Source organism: Pelodiscus sinensis, chromosome 4 (genome assembly GCF_052426305.1).
Source record: "Pelodiscus sinensis isolate ZL-2025 chromosome 4, ASM5242630v1, whole genome shotgun sequence".
Classification (NCBI taxonomy): Eukaryota; Metazoa; Chordata; order Testudines; family Trionychidae; genus Pelodiscus; species Pelodiscus sinensis.
Window position 1 is genome coordinate 48,345,374 of NC_143055.1, and position 17,918 is coordinate 48,363,291.

The 17,918-nt window shown below is 40.9% G+C and overlaps 1 protein-coding gene across 7 annotated transcripts in view; it reads right to left on the reverse strand.

Annotated features, from left to right (window-relative positions):
- CORIN (corin, serine peptidase) overlaps window positions 1-17,918 on the reverse strand; it is a 221,622-nt gene that overhangs the window by 102,896 nt on the left and 100,808 nt on the right. For all 7 annotated transcript variants that reach the window (XM_075930473.2, XM_089777859.1, XM_075930476.2 and 4 more), the window contains one exon: window positions 13,197-13,378. In XM_075930473.2, coding sequence (XP_075786588.1) covers window positions 13,197-13,378 — 182 coding nt within the window. The remainder of the gene's footprint in view (window positions 1-13,196; window positions 13,379-17,918) is intronic.

Sequence of the window (17,918 nt, forward strand, 5' to 3'; positions counted from 1 at the left end):
GCAGGCATCCTGCTTCTGATGTACTTAAACGTTTTGCTATTACTTTTTGAGTTTTTTTGCTAGCTCCCTCTTTTTGGCTTTTCTTATATTTTTGCACTTAATTTGACAGAGTTTATGTTCTTTTCTATTTTCCTCACTAGGATTTTACTTCCACTTTTTAAACTATGCCTTTTTATCTCTCCCTGCTTCTTTTACTTGGTTGGTAAGCCATGGGGGCGTTATTTTGGTTTTCTTACTATGTTTTTTTAATTTGGAGTATACATTTAAGTTGGGCCTCTATTATGGAGAAAAATTTCCATGCAGCTTGCAGAAATTTTACTTTTGTTACTTTAGCTTTAAATTTCTATTAAACTCATCTCCTAATTTTTGTGTAGCTCTCCTTTCTGGAATTACTACCCATAATGTAGAATATGATTCTGTGGAACATTTTGCTCCATTTAAGCTTTTTACTTAATTTGATTCTACATTTTCTTTCACGTACAGTGCCACTCCCCCACCAGCATGACCGGTTCTGTCCTTCTGATATATTTTGTACTTTGGTATGACTGTCACTTTGATTGTCCTCATTCCACCCAAACTTCTGTGATGCCTAGTATATCAATATTCCTTTAATACAAGACATTCTAGTTCACCCATCTTATTATTTAAACTTCTAGCATTTGTGCATACGCACTTTAAACATCTGTCACTCTTTATCTGTCTGCCATTTCCTAATGTGTCAGACTCTTTTTCATTTGATTCTGATCTTGCCCATACTTTATCATCTTCCATCCTCTCCTCTTTACTAGAACATAAAGAGTCTCTATTAATAGACCCTTCCCTAAGAGAGGTCTCTGTCCGATCCATGTGCTCCTCCACACCCATCGGCTTCCCCCCAGTCCTTAATTTAAAAACTGCTCTACAACCTTTTTAATGGTAAGTGCCAGCAATCTGGTTCCATTTTGGTTTAGGTGGAGCCCATCCTTCCTATATAGGCTCCCTTTTCTGCAAAGTTTCCCCAGTTCCTAATAAATCTAAACCCCTCCTCTCTAGACCATCATCTCATCCATTCATTGAGACTATGAAGTTTTGACTGCCTATCTGGCCCTGCACATGGAACTAGAAGCATTTCAGAGAAAACTACTATAGAGGTCCTGGATTTCAATCTCTTTCCTAGCAGCCTAAATTTGTCCTCCTGAACCTCTCTCCCACCCTTCCCTATGTCATTGGCACCTACATGTACCACAACCACTTGCTTCTCTCCTGAACTACACATAGGTCTATCTAGATGCCTTCAGAGATCCACAACCTTTGTACCAGGCAGACAAGTCACCATATGATTCTCCCAGTCACGGCAAACCCAGCTATCTGTATTTCTAATGATCGAATCCCCCATTACTAACACCTGCCTTTTCCTAATGACTGGAGTTCCCTCAGTGTAAGAGGATACTACAGCATCATCTGGAAGAAGGGTCCCCAACCATGGGATGGTTTCCCTTGGCTCCAGATTAATGTTTTCCTTCCCTGAGCCTTTCACCCTCCTTAACAGCACAGGGGCTGTCTGACTGGAGTTGGGACAGTTCTACTGTGTGCCAGAAAGTCCCATCAATGTACCTCTCTGCCTCCCTTAGCTCCTCCAAAACAGCCACGCTGGCCTCCAAAACCCATAAGCAATTTCTGAAGACACACACATGTCACCTGTCAAAAGAGCACATGCTACATTGGGTTCAATAAATAGAATAGGCCCCACTCTGCTGCTGGGCTTCTGCTTGCATTCTCTCCTACACATAATTAGATTGAAAGGGTTTTTATTTAAACAAGATAGTTTTGGGTGTAGTTTAGTTTGAAAACGTTAAAGAATGCCAAGTGTATCTAGCCCCCTTCAAGCTCCCTCTCTAAATTCCCTCACGAAACTCCCTGCTCCTGTTCTCTAGGATCCCTGGTTGCATAGTAGCTGGCTTTATAGAACACTGGCCTCCCCTTCCGGACAGCCCTGCTCCCTAGTTAAGGCTTAACCAATGAATAGAGGGGTCTACATTTCAAATTCTCAGTAAGAAGCTCACAGCTTCCAATTGCCAGCCTCAGCACACAGTCCTTCAAACAGCTCATCACATGGATCTCCAAACAAACAGAAAACCCAAGCTCAGCGCACAGTATCTTTCAGGCAACCAGCAAGTAACCCCCAAACACACACTACAGAGAGCAACTCATCCCAAAAGTCCCATAATCGCTCCTCCCTCACCCAGGACATGTTTTCTAATTAATCAATCATTCTCACAACTCTTCACTGAACCTTATCCAATTTATCAACATCTTTCCAGAATTGTAGGCACCAGAACTAGACATTGTATTCTAGCATCTGTTACATTTATGCCAAACAGAGAAGTAAAATAACCTTTCAATACCTACTCAAGATTACTCTGTTTATGTATCCAAGTATTGCCTTCGTCCTTTCAGGCACAGCGCTGGACTATGAGTTCATGTTCAGCTGATTATCTGTTATGGTCCACATTTTTATAAGCTCTTTGCTTTCCGGTATGTCTGGCCTGCATTCTTTGTTCTTAGATATATACACATTAAAATGCATGTTATTTGCTTAAGCCAAGTTTACCAAGTAGATCAGATCACTTTATAACAGTGAACTATGCTCTTCATTGTTTTCCCACTCCCTCCATTCCTTTGTATGACTCACAAAATTTATCAGTGAGGAGCTTATATTTTCTTCCAAGTCAAAAACAAAAATAGTAACAGTGTAAAACCTTAATGATCCCTGTGGGACTTAATTAGAAACCTACCCATTCATTGATGCTGCCCCATTTACAATTACAATAGTGATCTCTCTCCAGCTCCACAAAAACAGCCTGCTGTGGTCCACAGACTTAGGTCCTAAGATAAGGACCTTTGGGTTTCCAAGGTCTTCATGAAATGAGACATACCTTCTTTTGGTTGATTTGTCTGGCTGCTTCTTTCCCTAATTCAGGGGTAGTCAATTATTTTTTGGCAAAGATCAAGTTTCTGGGCCAAGGTACAATCAACATCCAGAAAAAAAATCAAGAACAATAATGGTAGCAATAAATTAATAATATTTTAGGGTCTGTTCAAAAGTTTCTGGCAGATTTGACCCAAGGTCCATCTATTGACTATCCCTGCCCTAGTCTGTGCAAGTGGATTTACTGACACACAGATGGGGGAAGGTAAGGTAGCGCTCACCTGCAGTGCCACACCTGGCCAGAACGAGGTGCAGAGTATGGTCCATTCTTTTAGAGACACCCAGCAAAATAGTAGTATCACAATATTGGCCATACATGGCACAGACAGAAATAGTTTAATTCAGCTTCCTTAATCATGAAACCATTCTTTTCTTCCTGCCATCTCCTGCTTCTTTCACTACACATCATCTTACTTGTGCAACAGATAAGGCAAAGGTCCTACAGAAAAGAGTCACCTTTACTTCATAACCCTGATTCATGCCCTGATTCATTCTATGGTGTACACTGAATGAGGAAAAAATTGTGTGAAAATAGCAGCATGTGGCCATAGAAAGAGAAGGTGGACGAGGAAATATCTTTTATTGCACCAACTTCTGTTGTGAAAGAGACAAGTTCTTAAGATACACAAAGCTCTTCTTCATGTCTGGGGAAATATTCAGAGTATCACAGCTAAATATAAAATGGAAAAAATTACTTAGCACAAGTAGTTAGCACATATTGTACAAGACCATTGAAAGTGAAGTGCCTTGTAAACATCTTCACAGTCAAAGGACAAAAAGGGGAGGGAGTTAGAGTTTTGTAATAAGCCATGCATCCAGTGTCTTTATTAAGACTATGCTTTTTTTTGTGTTTACAAAAGTTATGAATGTAAGCTCCCAGGCACATCTTTTGAAAGTGTTTGCAGGACCAAGGGGTCAGATATGTAGTGACTGTTTCGTGAAAAGTATTCATTCAGACATGCTGTTTTTGTATGATTTTCCCTAGTTCATTTGAGAACATAATGCCTGGCTGGTTTCACCCACATAGCTGTTATTGGGACAAAAATGCAGGTGGGTAGATAAAGCCAGATAATCATGACATTCTTTATATGATTTTAAGATAAGGAGTTACATTAAAAAACTCTTTTTAATCAAACAAAAATAAATTCCATCGTATGAAACCATACCGACCCTTAAAATGGGTCCTCATTAGGCTCAGGAGTTTTATATCCAGAATATAGAGCTCTACCATTTGATCTAGGAAAGTAAGAGATAGAAATAGCAGACTTTACTGTCTACAAGGATGGACCAGCCACGATGGTGGAGAATGAGACCCATGTTATACAGTGGGTTTCAATTCTAGTAGCTAGACAGCTGAGGAATGCTGAGACTCAGGAATCCTGGGTTCCAATTCCAAGCTCTGGAAGGAAGTGTCCTCTAGTGGCCGTATTTCTCTATGTTCCAATCTTATGTCTATCTTTTGTCCTTCTGTCCCTTCTCCCATCTACCAGTGTTGATTCAAGTTTTTGTGTGCATGTTATTCCACTACTCCTGAAATTAGCTTCTGATTGCAATTTAAGGTGTTGAAATTGATCATTAGGGTTTGAGCCTTGGCTGTTGGATAATTGGCCTCTCTCAATTGTTACAGCAACTGAAGTCAATTGCAATGTTGAACCTAACAGCCCCTAAATTTAAGTCTGAAATGGTTGGGAGTCTGGCAGGGCATTTCAAAGCAGGCTCTTTGACTCTAGAATTCACTTTCTCTGCTGGCCCAAGAGAACCTAAAGCTTCAGTATGTAGGGATAACATATTAATGTATTAAAAATGATTCCCCCAAGTGGAAGTGACTCCCCATAATTTGTTCCCCACAACTTAAAGTGGTTAGATTTATTATTATTATTTGTTAAGATTGTTAAATGTTTAGATTTATTATTATTGCCCCTCTAGAATATAATTTATTAGGAATATAATATTAGGTCATTGAATGCTCTGTTCCCTTGAGACTTTCATCTTCCGTAAGAGCACTGGGGCTCTCAGTCTGGAGGTGGGACAGTACTACAGTGTCCCGGAAAGTCTCATCAACATATCTCTCTACCTGCCTTAGGTCCTCCAGTTCAGCCACCCTGGCCTCCAAAGCCCGAACTCGGTCTCTAAGGATCAGGAGCTCCTTGCAACGGGTGCACACACATGCCACCCGCCCACAGGGCAGGTAATCATACATGTTACACTCTGCTGCTGGGCTTCTGTCTCCATTTTTCTTATGAATAAGTTTAAGTATAAACTGGGCTTCTTTTTAAATCTCTAGAATATAGATTATTATAAGAGTTATGTTTTAAAGAAGGTCAGAAGTCACTAGTGCCCTCTAAACTCCCTCTCCAAACTCCCTGTTAGCTGCTCCTGTTCGCAAGCTCCCTGGTCACTGACTCACAGGCTTATATAACTCTGGTAGACCCTCCCCCTGACTGAGGCTCAGCCAATTAACAGAGGCTTCTAGATTTCAAACCTTTTAGAAGCTCCTTCAAACAAACTAACCAACCAGACAAACACAAGCTCAGCACACAGCAAATAACTCTCCCACACACAAACACACACCACAGACAGCCACTTACCACAAGGGTCCCATTTTTACTCTTTTACCTGGGTAACTCCCTCTCCAAACTCCCTGTTAGCTGCTCCTGTTTGCCTATAAAGTCCAGAACCTGCATCAGTTAGATTTTTGCTCGTTGATAAAATATCTTGAAAAACTTTCTGGCAATCCATATTATGCTGTGTGTCTCTGTCCAGGAAGATCCCCTTATAAGACAGTTATTGAGATATGGGAAGATTGTAATACCCTGACATCGTAGATAAGTCACAATGACTGGAAGTTTATTTGAAAATACCATGGGAGCAGATGAAAAGGCAAAGGGCAGGACTTGATACTGGAAATGTTCCGATGCTACTGCGAAACAGAGCAATTGTCTGTGGGATGGGTGAATGGTCTTGTGAAAATAGCCCTTGTGTAGATTGAGGGGTACAAGCCAGTCTCCCTTGTCTAGCACTGGGATTATAGATGCTAGAATAACCATTTTGAACCGCTGCTTGTGTAAGTATTTGTTGAGCCTGTGAAGATCTAGGATGGGTCTCCAACCCCGTTCTTTTTTCCGTGAGAAAGTAATTGGAGCAAAAGCCCCTGCCCCTGGTCGGGCACTCTCTCAATGGCTCATATGTCAAGGAGACAATGGACTTCTTGACTTAGGAGCTCTTCATGAGAGGGGACCCTGAAGAGGGACAGGGAAGGTGTGGAGGTTGGGGGAAGAGAAGTAAAGATGATGGTATACACTGATCTTATAATTTCGAGGACCCATCAGTCCATAATATTCATTGCCCACTGCTTGGAAAAAAAAAAAGAGGCGCAGGTGATGAAAAAATGTCCTTGCGTATTCGTGAGGTAGTTGCACAAGGAAGAGCTTGGGCAGACCCTCGACCAATGTCTCAAAACTGATGCTTGCTGGACTGCTAGGTAGTTCTGTGGCAGTTTCCACTGAGCTCATGATCTGGAGTGAAGTTGATCGAAACCTCTTTATTGGTGACAGGAGTATGAGAAGTCACATTGGCATGTCATGTATCGTCTGCATCGGGGGTGGCATGTACATTCCTAAAGTACACAATGTGGTGCAAGAGTCCTTACTCATGTGTAGGACCACATCAGCGCTGCAGCCACCCTACAATTCCGGTCAGCACAGGAAGTCAGTTTTTAACCCAGCTCCCCTCGTGGACCACAGCTCCCCTGCTACCTCATGCTGCTGCCTCTGACACAGCTCCTTGTGGACCATATCGCCCACACTTCTGGTCAGCGCAGGAAGCCAGTTTTTAAACCAGCCCCACATGTGGACCATATCCCTCTGTCACCTCCTTTTGAGGTAAATCAAATGTATTTTTGTTTTTCTGTAGGGCATGTAGGGGAGAGAACTCAAAACAAAAATCAATAATACTGATCACTGCCCTGGAATAACCACAAAATTAATATGCATGTATTGTGCTTTGAAAGTTAAAAAACATTTCAAAGCTATGTGTGTTAGGGTAGGAACAGAACAATTATTGTCTCTGATCTGCATCTCGTCTGCACCGATCAGCAGTAAAGCTGCCCTCAACCATGTGAGCTAACCTCAATGTCACGCCATTTATATTTTGAAATGTTAAGTTGTTATGCAATTTTACAAATTATTTTTTAGCTACTAGCAAGAACATGTGACCAAAGGGTAATTTATTCTTGGGAGTTATCTTTCCAGAGAACGTTGTTTAGAAGAGACAACACAGAATGAGCAAACTATGTGAAGATACCTTTATAGCTAGACTCACTATAGCAGGAAGAAGTGAGAGTGGTGTATAGCCTCGAAAGCGGTATTTATTTTTAGTTAGTATTTTATGTGTACTGCTGCAGAAGCTAGGACCTACAACCATGGACCAGCATCCCATTGTGTTAGACACTGCATATTCACAGGACAAAAAGAGTTCCTTCTCCAAAGAGCTTACAATCTAAGTATAATAAAGGAGAGAACAGATGGATAAAGATAGATAGGGGAATACAGGGAAACAATGACATAGTACTGGTTTGTGGGATAGGCAGAAGTCTCAACATACCAGCAGGCTGAAAAAAAAATTAAGGCATAGGATAGTTTTGAAGAGATTTAAGGATCTAAAGGAGAAAAAGGTCATGTACATTTAAAGGAAAATCCTTGCATGCATGAGCAGGGAGAAAGCAAAAAGAACTCAACTGCAAATGAGAGATGAATGTTAAGGTGGCAATAGGCCAGAAAGGGTTTTGAAAGTGAAGATCAATAGCTTGTGTGTGACACAATGGCAAGTCAAGATCAAAGAAAAGGATGATGCAGCAATCAAGAAGTGAGAGGCTGAGACACTGGTTGAGAATTTTAGCCATGTGGAAGATAAGAAAGGCTGCAACTTAAAGATATTATTTTAAAAGAATGTGCATAACTTAAATGTAGCAAGATGTGGAGATCTAGACTTAGGTCAGAGTCAAAGATGTTGCCCAGACTATGGATGAGAGTGGGAACATGGTCTTGTTGTCCACAGTCCTTGAGAAAGGAGGTATCAGTGAAAACTTGGAAGGAGCCTTAGCTTGAACTGACAGCTAGACATAGACATCTATGAGGATGTGGTAGATATATTTTAATTTAGACAGAAGATGACAGGTAGAGAGAGTAGGGAGATAGATCTGTGCATCATAGTTGAATGTGTGTCTGAGAATGAGATTACCCAAAGATAAGGTCTAGGGGGAGAAGAGAAGGACAGCACCCTGTGGAAGCCCCACAGAAAGTTAGAAAAGAATTATGGGGGAGGGGAGGAAGGAAATCATCTAAAGCACTTGCTGAAGGGAATTGTTTGATAAGTAGACAAGATCCAGGAGAGGCAACAGAGCAGAATTAAAGGGAGAACAAGATTTTAAAGCAAGCATGGCTAATGGTGCTGACAAGGCAAGGAGCATGAGGATAGAGCACTGGTTCTGAGATCTGGGTAGGAAGATGTCACTAGAAATTTTGGCCAGGGAAGTTCCAGTAGAGTGCAAGAAGCAGAGGCAGAAGTGGGGAGGGCTTGGGATGGAATTGGAGGAGCCAGACAGTGGTTGTAAACAGTTTGTGTAACTGTCATCAGCAGATTTGAACCTGAGACCTCTGGAGCTTAATGTAGGAGCCTCTACAGCTTGAGCTATCTAGCCAGTTGGCTTGCAGCTTAGGCTGTAGAGCTCACCTGTTCTTATCTTTCACAGTCAGTGGTCTAAATGCCACTACATGAGACAGTGAAACACAACCACTAGGTGCGTGGGTTACATTTGCTCAATTAACTTGGAGGTGAAAGGGGGAATGACCATAGTTGGAGAGGCAAGAAGAGTGAGGAGTTTTTAAAGATGAGAGTAAGAGATAAAGGAGAAGAGTGCTAATTGCTAGACAGCTATTAGAGACAGGTATCAAGGAAGGATTTACAAGATACACAAATGTACACTTTGTATATTACAAAATTTTACAGTGTTTGAATACAACTATTATGTGTTGAATATGATTATTCCTGGTCTGATCAGCACTCTGTCAAAATCTTGTCATAACTGTGTTTAAAGGCAGAGAAAGCAGCACAAACAGAACCATAATCTTGTAAACAAGCTGTGACTCCATAATCTATACAGTAATCTTATTTCTATTGTAGTCAAGCCTATGGGATCCTACCTACATTGTGCTAGGCACTGTGTAAACACAATCCTACCATGAAGAGCTAACAGCGTAACCAACATGTACAAATGGTGATGATGCAGAAATAGAGCTAATGGCTGGACACTATGAAAGATGTTTTTGTCTGGAAAATGTCTTTTTTGGGTCTACATTATTTTACAATTTTGAATGTTCATTACTTGAAATGGGAAAAGAGAAACAGGATACCCTGTGGTACCGCAGATGCTACTAAGCTTTGGAACTGGGAAAGACAATTGGAGGGGATTCTGCACAGCACTGGAGATGAGGGGCAAAGCAGAGAACAGGTAACTCTTATAGTGATCAGAAGCTCTGCGTGTTTCCTCGCTTCTATGAGTCAACTCCCATTAGACCTAGAGACTCTTGATTCCTGCTCCCACTCTCATTCTGGACTCTCTGCAGACCTTCTAAAGTTCACCACATGTGTGGCAAACAAGTCAGAAGGAGAAGTGGACCAGAAGTGCATTTTAATGATAGACACAACAAGCTGTGCCAATGTTAACATGTCCAGAGAGAGGCAAATATGGAAACTGCAACTGGAGAGGAGTCAGGAAGTTAATGGGAATATGACTTTGGAAAGCCAAAAGGGCTGTAAATCCTACCAGGGCCAAGGAAAATGTAGCATGGCACTCTTTGGGCCCTCTGAACTGGAGTTATAGTGGGGGACCTGGGAAATTTAGGATCCTTATAGGGCTCCAGGAGTCCTCCAGGCATGGGGAAAGCTGGAATCTAGCTTTAAAACTATGTGACTCTGCAAGTGTTTGTGGTAGCTATCTTCCAGCTGCTGTCTATTCAGGACTGTATCTTGTATAGTTTTAATTGTATGAAATTCAGTAGCAGCTATCTTCACTACTGGTTCTAAAAATATTTCACAATCTATAGTATTTATTTAAGATACAATTTCCAGTACTCTCTGATAAGCTTCAAGTTTATAGAAGACAGCTCATTGCATCCATTTTACTTCTTAAATTACCACATACTATTATCTCAAGTGTACCATCACCAGCTTTGGCTAGTCAAAGCAAAGAAGATACCAGGAAGGCAGAGGGAGAGTTAAAATAAATTAAGTATTTTCATGGTTAGGAAAGTGCATTTCAGACCCGCAGGAATGCTATTTAAATATTATTTTTCCAAGTATTCAGACAGGATAGAGGGAAGGTTAGAAGGCTCAAGTGAGAGGAAACTTGATCTTCACTCCCTTACTTACTCAACTCATCTGTGAAACTAATGTAAATATTTATTCAAACCTCTGCAGCTGAATTCCCAGTGCTATGTATTTTTATATCAGTCAATTTCCCTTTCATCCTTTAGATGGGCACATACTGCACAATAATGGAAAATAGAAAACAGGCTGCACAATGAGATGTTCACCAGACAATGTGATAGTGCTAAGTGGCCTTTTCTTCAGTGATGCTTTCTTTTCCACACAAGACCTATACAATACCAGCCACAGAATTTGCTAACATTTTTCAAAAACCCAGGTTTCCTTGTGACATTTGCTACTAAAAGTATCATTTTGACTTAAAACTCTCCCTTATTTGATCATGGCATTTAACAAATGAGAAGCCATTTTTTCCTTCGACTAAAGTTGTAGAGTTTCAGAGGATTAGCTATGTTAGTCTGAAAAAACGAAAACAATGAATAGTCCTGCAGCATGATACAAGACTATTCATTGTTTTAAGATTTTTGAAGTTGTAGAGACCCATAAAATTATTGCACTGTGATATCCTTGTGTTGTTTATGTCGCACTAGTGTATCTATAAGCGATGATGCCATTGTGTCTTTAAAACAGAAAAGTCTCCATGCTACAGAGACATATTTTGCTTTCTTTTTTTTTCCCCCCCAATTTCATCTCCCAGGTGCTGGGGCTTGTCTCTCATTTTCCATACCTATTGGCAGCTGAGACTCAACGTGGTAACTCTCTCTGCCTTTTCCCTATTTTCCTGGATGTGAGTTACAGTCTTACCTATCATGGGAAAATAGGACTGGGATACAGATAATAATCTCTCACATGAATATGTTTGTCTGCCTGGCCCTCCTCATTCTGCCTGACAAACATAAATCAGGAAGTTTGGTAACTGGCCATTGTGATAAGTGTTTGTGTTCCAGGCAAACCAGATGGAAGGACAGTCAGGTATATAGACAGCCCTTTAGAATCTTTTTAAGTAATAAAATGTGTAAAAAACACACAAAATAGTCAGACACTATCTGCCAGATGATACAGCAAAAATAGAAATTCTCTTAAAAATGAAAAAATATTCAGTATTATATAATTTCTCATCATACATTCTACATGAAATCTTTTCATATAAAGATAAGCACACTCCCATTCTCAAACAAAAACACTATTGTTATTACCCTTTGTTTTAACAACTAGCATGTTAAAATTGTAAATAATAAATCCAGAAATATAATTTATGCTATCATGTGCCGAAAGTGTCTGTCTGCTATGTACATTGGACAAACGTCTCAGATACTTCGCCAAAGGATCAATGCCCACAAAACAGATATCAGACAGGATCACAAAGAAAAAACAGTTTCTTGCCATTTCAACCAGAAAGGACACTGTCTCAACAACTTAACTACCTGCATCCTGCTACAAAGACCTTTCAAATCTGCACTTGAAAGGGAATCCTCTGAACTGTCATTCATGCTAAAATTCGACACTCCACATTTGAGTTTAAACAAAGGATCTAGTTATCTTACCCATTACAAAGATAGCTTCCCCAATTATCACCTCTAATATCATTAGCCCACAGACATTCACATTCCCCCCCCCCATCCTCCTTCTGTTCTGAAATTTGATTTGTCCTTTTCATATGTGTTCATTTTTTTAAATTGTATCCTTTGGTATATATGGTTGTGACTATTTTCTTCCACTACTTGATCTGAGGAAGTGGGTCTGGCCCACGAAAGCTCATCATCTAATAAACCATCTTGTTAGTCTTTAAAGTGCTACATAGTCCTGTATTTTGCTTCAGCTACACCAGACTAACACGGCTACATTTCTATTACTACTCTTTTCCCATGTGTTATGATACAAGATTTAATTACCGGTACATTAACACATTTTATTCTGGCTTTAATTATGGCACATCCTGACTGTTGAGTGCTTGACTTTACAGACTTACCATTCTTTTAACACAGTGTGTGTGTGTGTGTGTGTGTGTGTGTGTGTGTGTGTGTGTGTGTGTGTGTGTGTGTGTGTGTGACAGACACCAACAGTTCCATTTCTGAAGGAGAGCGTAATATAACAGGCACTAACGCTGATGACCTGTCCCTGTCCTCTCTCTTCCTCACACCTGGCTTTTCATCCTAGCCCCGTTTACCTTGCCTAACCAATCCTAGTCTTCAAGCTTCACGCTTTTCATCCCAGTTCCAGTCTTTTTGCCCCGCTACAGGACATCTCCTTTCTGGCCTCCCTGTCCAAACCCTAGTATTTCCCCCTTCCAAGGATCTCCCATCTCATAGTCTCAGTCCTAAACTCTTGGTCCAGCCAGTACTAGTTTTCCCTTCCTATCTTCTTATGCAATCTCTCTTTCCCACCCCACCCCAGCTTCCTGTCATCCCCCATCTACCATTATTTCCTGTTCTCCACTGGCATCCGGTCCCAACTCCCTGCCACCTCTTCAGCCATTTTCAGTCTCCCCACTCTGATTCCTTGTTCCTGTCTCTTTGACCGTCCAACCTCTGTTTACCCTTTTTCCTGTCCAGCTCTAGTCTTCCCTGAATCAAATCTGGCACTGTCCTCTGTGTTGACTCAGAAGTGCAAGTAAGAACACAAGTGAGACAGACCCCTGCCTTTAGTTCCAGTGTCTGGCTCCCTTGGGAATGGACCAGAGTCACTCTGGAAGATGGTGTGTGCACAGTCCTGTCAGTACTAGGACGGAGCTGACTTAATGCACACAATCTTTTTGGCCAAATTTGGCCAGATATACCCGAAGAGGCTTTACTGAGCAAAACCTAATATAGATATATAATTTGATTATTAAAATAGAGTAACATACATTTTTTTCCTCTTTCTTGCCATGGCGAGAAGCAGACTCTTGTGATGTTGTCATTTTCAGTTCTGTTTTGGAACTGGGAACATTTGAGGAACTCTGGCCATGAAGAATTCACCATCCCCAAAACTGGTTCACAGCCTTCCTTTGCTGCCTCACAAAATGATCTACAGGGCAGGAGTCCTCGACTGGAGGAAAGAAAGAAAGAAAGAAGAAACCAAGAAATAGTTGATTTGCTGGTGAAATTATTTCCACTTTTTTTTAAATCAACATATTTCATTAATTGCATCTTCAACAAACTATGCAGAGTAATATGAAAGTAGACAAAATGATCTGGAGCTAAATTTTCATTTTTCACTGATGGTCCCATCTACTCTGAATATCCTACAAACCACACTAGCAATGAAGATTAAGCTTGATTCAAACTTGGTTGAAAAAACAGTATAACATGTTTAAAGAAATTGTATTAGTCTATTTTATTTGCTTACTTTGACATATACGTATGTCTCCCTGTCATATATGCTGCCCCCATTCATACACATACATCTACAAATATGCATATCCGAACAAGAGAAAAATTACAACTCATAAATGTGAAATACCAGCAATAATTTTCTAATTAGATGTTTGTATTTATTTATTATTTCAATATATTAATGCATTTATGAGTGAGCTGGAAAAAAGTGATCAGTGAGAAAGCAAAATATGTAGATGACACAAAATTAATGAAGTTAGTCAAGACCTGAAAAAACTGTGAAGGACATCAGAGCCCCTCACCAAAGGCAAGATGATGGCAGATGAAATTCAGTGCTGACAAATACAAAATAATACCTATAGGCAGAAAAAATATGAAGAATTCATATACCTTATTTGATTCTAAATTACCATTAACAGTATATTGCAGCCAGACCAGTGAAACACTGCTCAGTGTGCAACAGTGGTCAAATAAACAAACCAAATGTATGAGAAATGGGATAGAGAAAGCTACTGAAAATATAACACAATTGTATAAACCAATTGTATACGCTCATATGGCCTACTTTGTCCTACATCAAAAAAATCAGCAACAATAAATTAGGCTTAGAAACATGTGATGAGAAAAATTCTGATACGATAAACAATTGCAAAAAACTGGGCCTATTTATTTTACAGCAGATACAGACAAAAAGGGAAAAGACTATAAACCAATGGTTCCCAAACTTTTTGGCATCATGTCCCCTTTTTGATTTTTGAGAAACCCTCATCGCCCCCTGTGACAGACCGGGCCATGTCAGGGCACAGCTAAGGGCGTCCGCTCAGGGCGAATTGCTCAAATCCGGGGCTCCTTACAGCCCCTGACTGGCGACCTCTCCAAATAGGCCACAAACCAGTCTCACAGAGCGCTTCAGCAGCCTGCCTGAAGCCTCCCGAGCAAAACCCCTCTGACACCCCAGCAATATCCGTGCCCCAGATGGCCCCGGGCCTATACACAGGTGGGGGGTCCTAGCACCCAATCCCACCTACCCCGAACAAGTTCTGTCCGGTTCCAAGAAACCAGCCACAGATCCCTGGTCAATTTACCCTCTGGATCTTACCCACAAATCACGCTGGGCCAATCCTTCAGAATCTATATCTAAAGGTTTATTATTACAAGAAAGAAAAGCCTGAGAGTAAGGTTATTAAAGTACAGTACGTTACATGCACCGAATCTCCCAGTTCTCGATGCAGGCTCTAGCAGAGATGTTGCAGCTGCTGGTTAAAAGTCCTTATTGCACATCCTACGATCAGGATGGGTTCACAGGTCTTCCGGGCTCTTCAATCCCTGCAGTGCTGCCTCTGGGATGAAGTGCTGAGCTGAGAACAAAATGGCGTCGACCACATGGCCTCTTTTATTCCCTTCCTGGCCTCTTCTTGTATGCAGCAAGTCACCTGGTCAGAGGCCAATCTCTATGTTTCCTGCTGGCTGCCCTCAGGTGACAAATCCCATTCTTTGGGTGTGTCCATAGCCTATTGAGAGTCATTGTTCCACAGGGCTTTGCTACTCAGCCTGTCCATAGCCATGCTTAACCACATTCACAGAAATATTCAGCTTCCACACAGATTACAGATTCCTACCTACACACATAGACATTATATACTCACATAAATAGTGTACATAAGATTAACAAACAATAAGCTCCCATTCAATACCCCACATGGCTCCCCCCATACCAATTTCTGGGGCCAACACCCCCACCTAGGGGTGCAGCAGCGATCTGGCTGCTTCCCTCCAATTCAGTAACATGACACCCCCCCAAAAAAAAACAGCAACAAAATTTGAGGGGGGCGGAAAGGAACTGAGGAGCATTGCCTTTTTGAGAGCAGAGCAGGCATTACCCTTTTAAAGAGGCCATTTTGAAGTCTGCCCCAGTGGCTGAGCAGTGGGTGGGGATTGATGGGGACAGGCTGGGTTGCCTCACGCCCCTCCTTCCCGAGAATTTCTTCATGTCCCCCCCCAGTGGGGCATGCCTCCCAGTTTGGGAACCCATGCTATAAACAAATTTGTAAATGATCTAGAGAAGGTAAATCAGGAATTCTATTCTAATACATGAACAAGGAGATTGAATTAAATTAAAATGTAAAATTTAAAACTCATGCAAGAAATAATTTTTCATACAACATAATTAGCTTTTGGAACTCACTACAAGATACCATTGAGCGTATAGTTTAATAGGATTCTGAAAAGGATAATTTCTCTGGATTAAAAGAATATCCACAATTATTATGGTAAGGATTAAACAAAGTTAAGAGTATTGAAGGAATGTCACCTCTTTTTTCTTGAAGAAATAAACCAGCTTCTAACTATTGGGGATTAAAAAGAAACTTTTCCTGTAGGTATCTTATTCCATAACTCATTTCTTCATGGTTTCCTCCATCTTCCTCTGAAGCAGCTAGTACTGGCCAATATCCTCCCAAAGTATGAAGTTCATGTGTCTATAATTTTAGTACCATAAGATGTCAGAAAATAAAGCTTATGCAAAAGCTAGCATCAATCCAGATCTGAGTTTTGTTAATCCTCAGTCCCTAAGAAGGGAGTAATTTTTACACCAAAAATTCCAAATTTGTGGTAACAAGGTGTAGAAACCATTTCATATTTAGCTAGAAGCCATTTGTATCATAGAAGCCATTTAAGTTGCCTGCTTTTGCACGTACGCTAGAAAGTGAACGGACCTTCACCGATGTGAGAAAAGCCAGGAGGATGAAATGTTGGAATGAGTTAATGAACTATTTTGAGCTGAAGCTCCTACTCCCTAATACCTGTTTCTTTCAATGCTGATAGTAGTTTCTCTTTGAAGTTCGCTTTGATTTCTTGCCCTGACATCAGACTTGTTTGGTTAAGGGTATAAAATACTAGGATTGATTGTGCTGAACAGCTTGAATGGGCCCGGTTCTGCCGGGGTCACGTTTGGCTCACCTTGTGCCTTATTGATCAATAAAGCTGTTTGTTAGCTGCCTAAACACATAGAAGTCTTTTGCTTCGACAAAGGAAACAGTTCTTTGATAGGATAATTTTCCAGCTTTTGTTCAAAGCCATTCAAGAGTTTGGAATATTAGAGTAAATTTTGGGGATACGGCTTAGTAGGATATATATGAATGATTTGGGATGACCATCATTACTCTTGCATGTCAGTCATGTGTGAGCTATAAGCATATCCTAACTTACGCTATTAAAATTCTTATACCTCACAAGAGCAACCATGCTAGTAGAAATAACTTCACAGCCAGAAGGGGTGTTTATTTATCTCCAACTACATCGACATTGCAGCCTTCTTCTGCAAAAGCTTATGCAAAAGAAGTGCAGAGCAGAATAATGCTGCACTTAATTTGCATAATTAATTAGCAGCAATTTTTGTGCAAGAGGCTTTTGCGCAAAAGGAGCTCGGTAGATGGCTCCTTTTTGCGCAAAATCCCCCTCTTGCACAAAAGCTGTTCTTCCTCATTTTTCAGGAAGAAGGGTTCTTGTGCAGGGGGGGAGTTTGCAAAAAGGAGCGGTTTACACAGCTACTTTTTGCACAAAAGTCTCTTGCACAAAAAGGCTGCTAATTAATTATGCAAATGAAGCATGGTGATATTCTATTCCATACTTCATTTGCATAAGCTTTTGCAAAAGAAGGCTGCAGTATGGATGTAGCCTTCAAGGGACAGGTCCTGTCTTTTCTCATGCAGAGCTGCAAAGGGTCCCTGGAAGCAGAGTAAGTGCAATTTATCAGTACAAGGCTGGGTGCCTGATCTGGGAACCACCAAATGGCTTCATTAGAGTCCATTTGCATGGCAGAGTGCAGGATGTGAGGAAGGAAAGGAACAGGCCAAAGGATTTGCTACCATGCAAGTTCTTCACCTCACAGAAGGTATATGTAAGGAGCATGGAGGCTAATTTAGCATAGCCCCGATAGTGGGGCTCTGTAAATTCTCCTGACATGTGAGAGGCTTTTCACCTCTTGCTCGTCTGTTCACAACCCGGTCTGGCTCCTCAGAGTGAGTACTATAATAAGGGTTTAGCCCTAAGTGACTACAATTTGTGGAAGTAGATAGGCCAAGATTTTCACGTCCATATCTGGGCTCGTAAATAAGACTCCTGATTTTCAGAAGTGCTGAGCACTTAGTGGCTCCTGCTGACTTGACGGTTTCCCTAGTTGAGTGTAAAAGTGGATTAATTTGTCAATAACAAAAGTGACACTATGCTGAGAACCGAAAACTAAGTAGATGTAG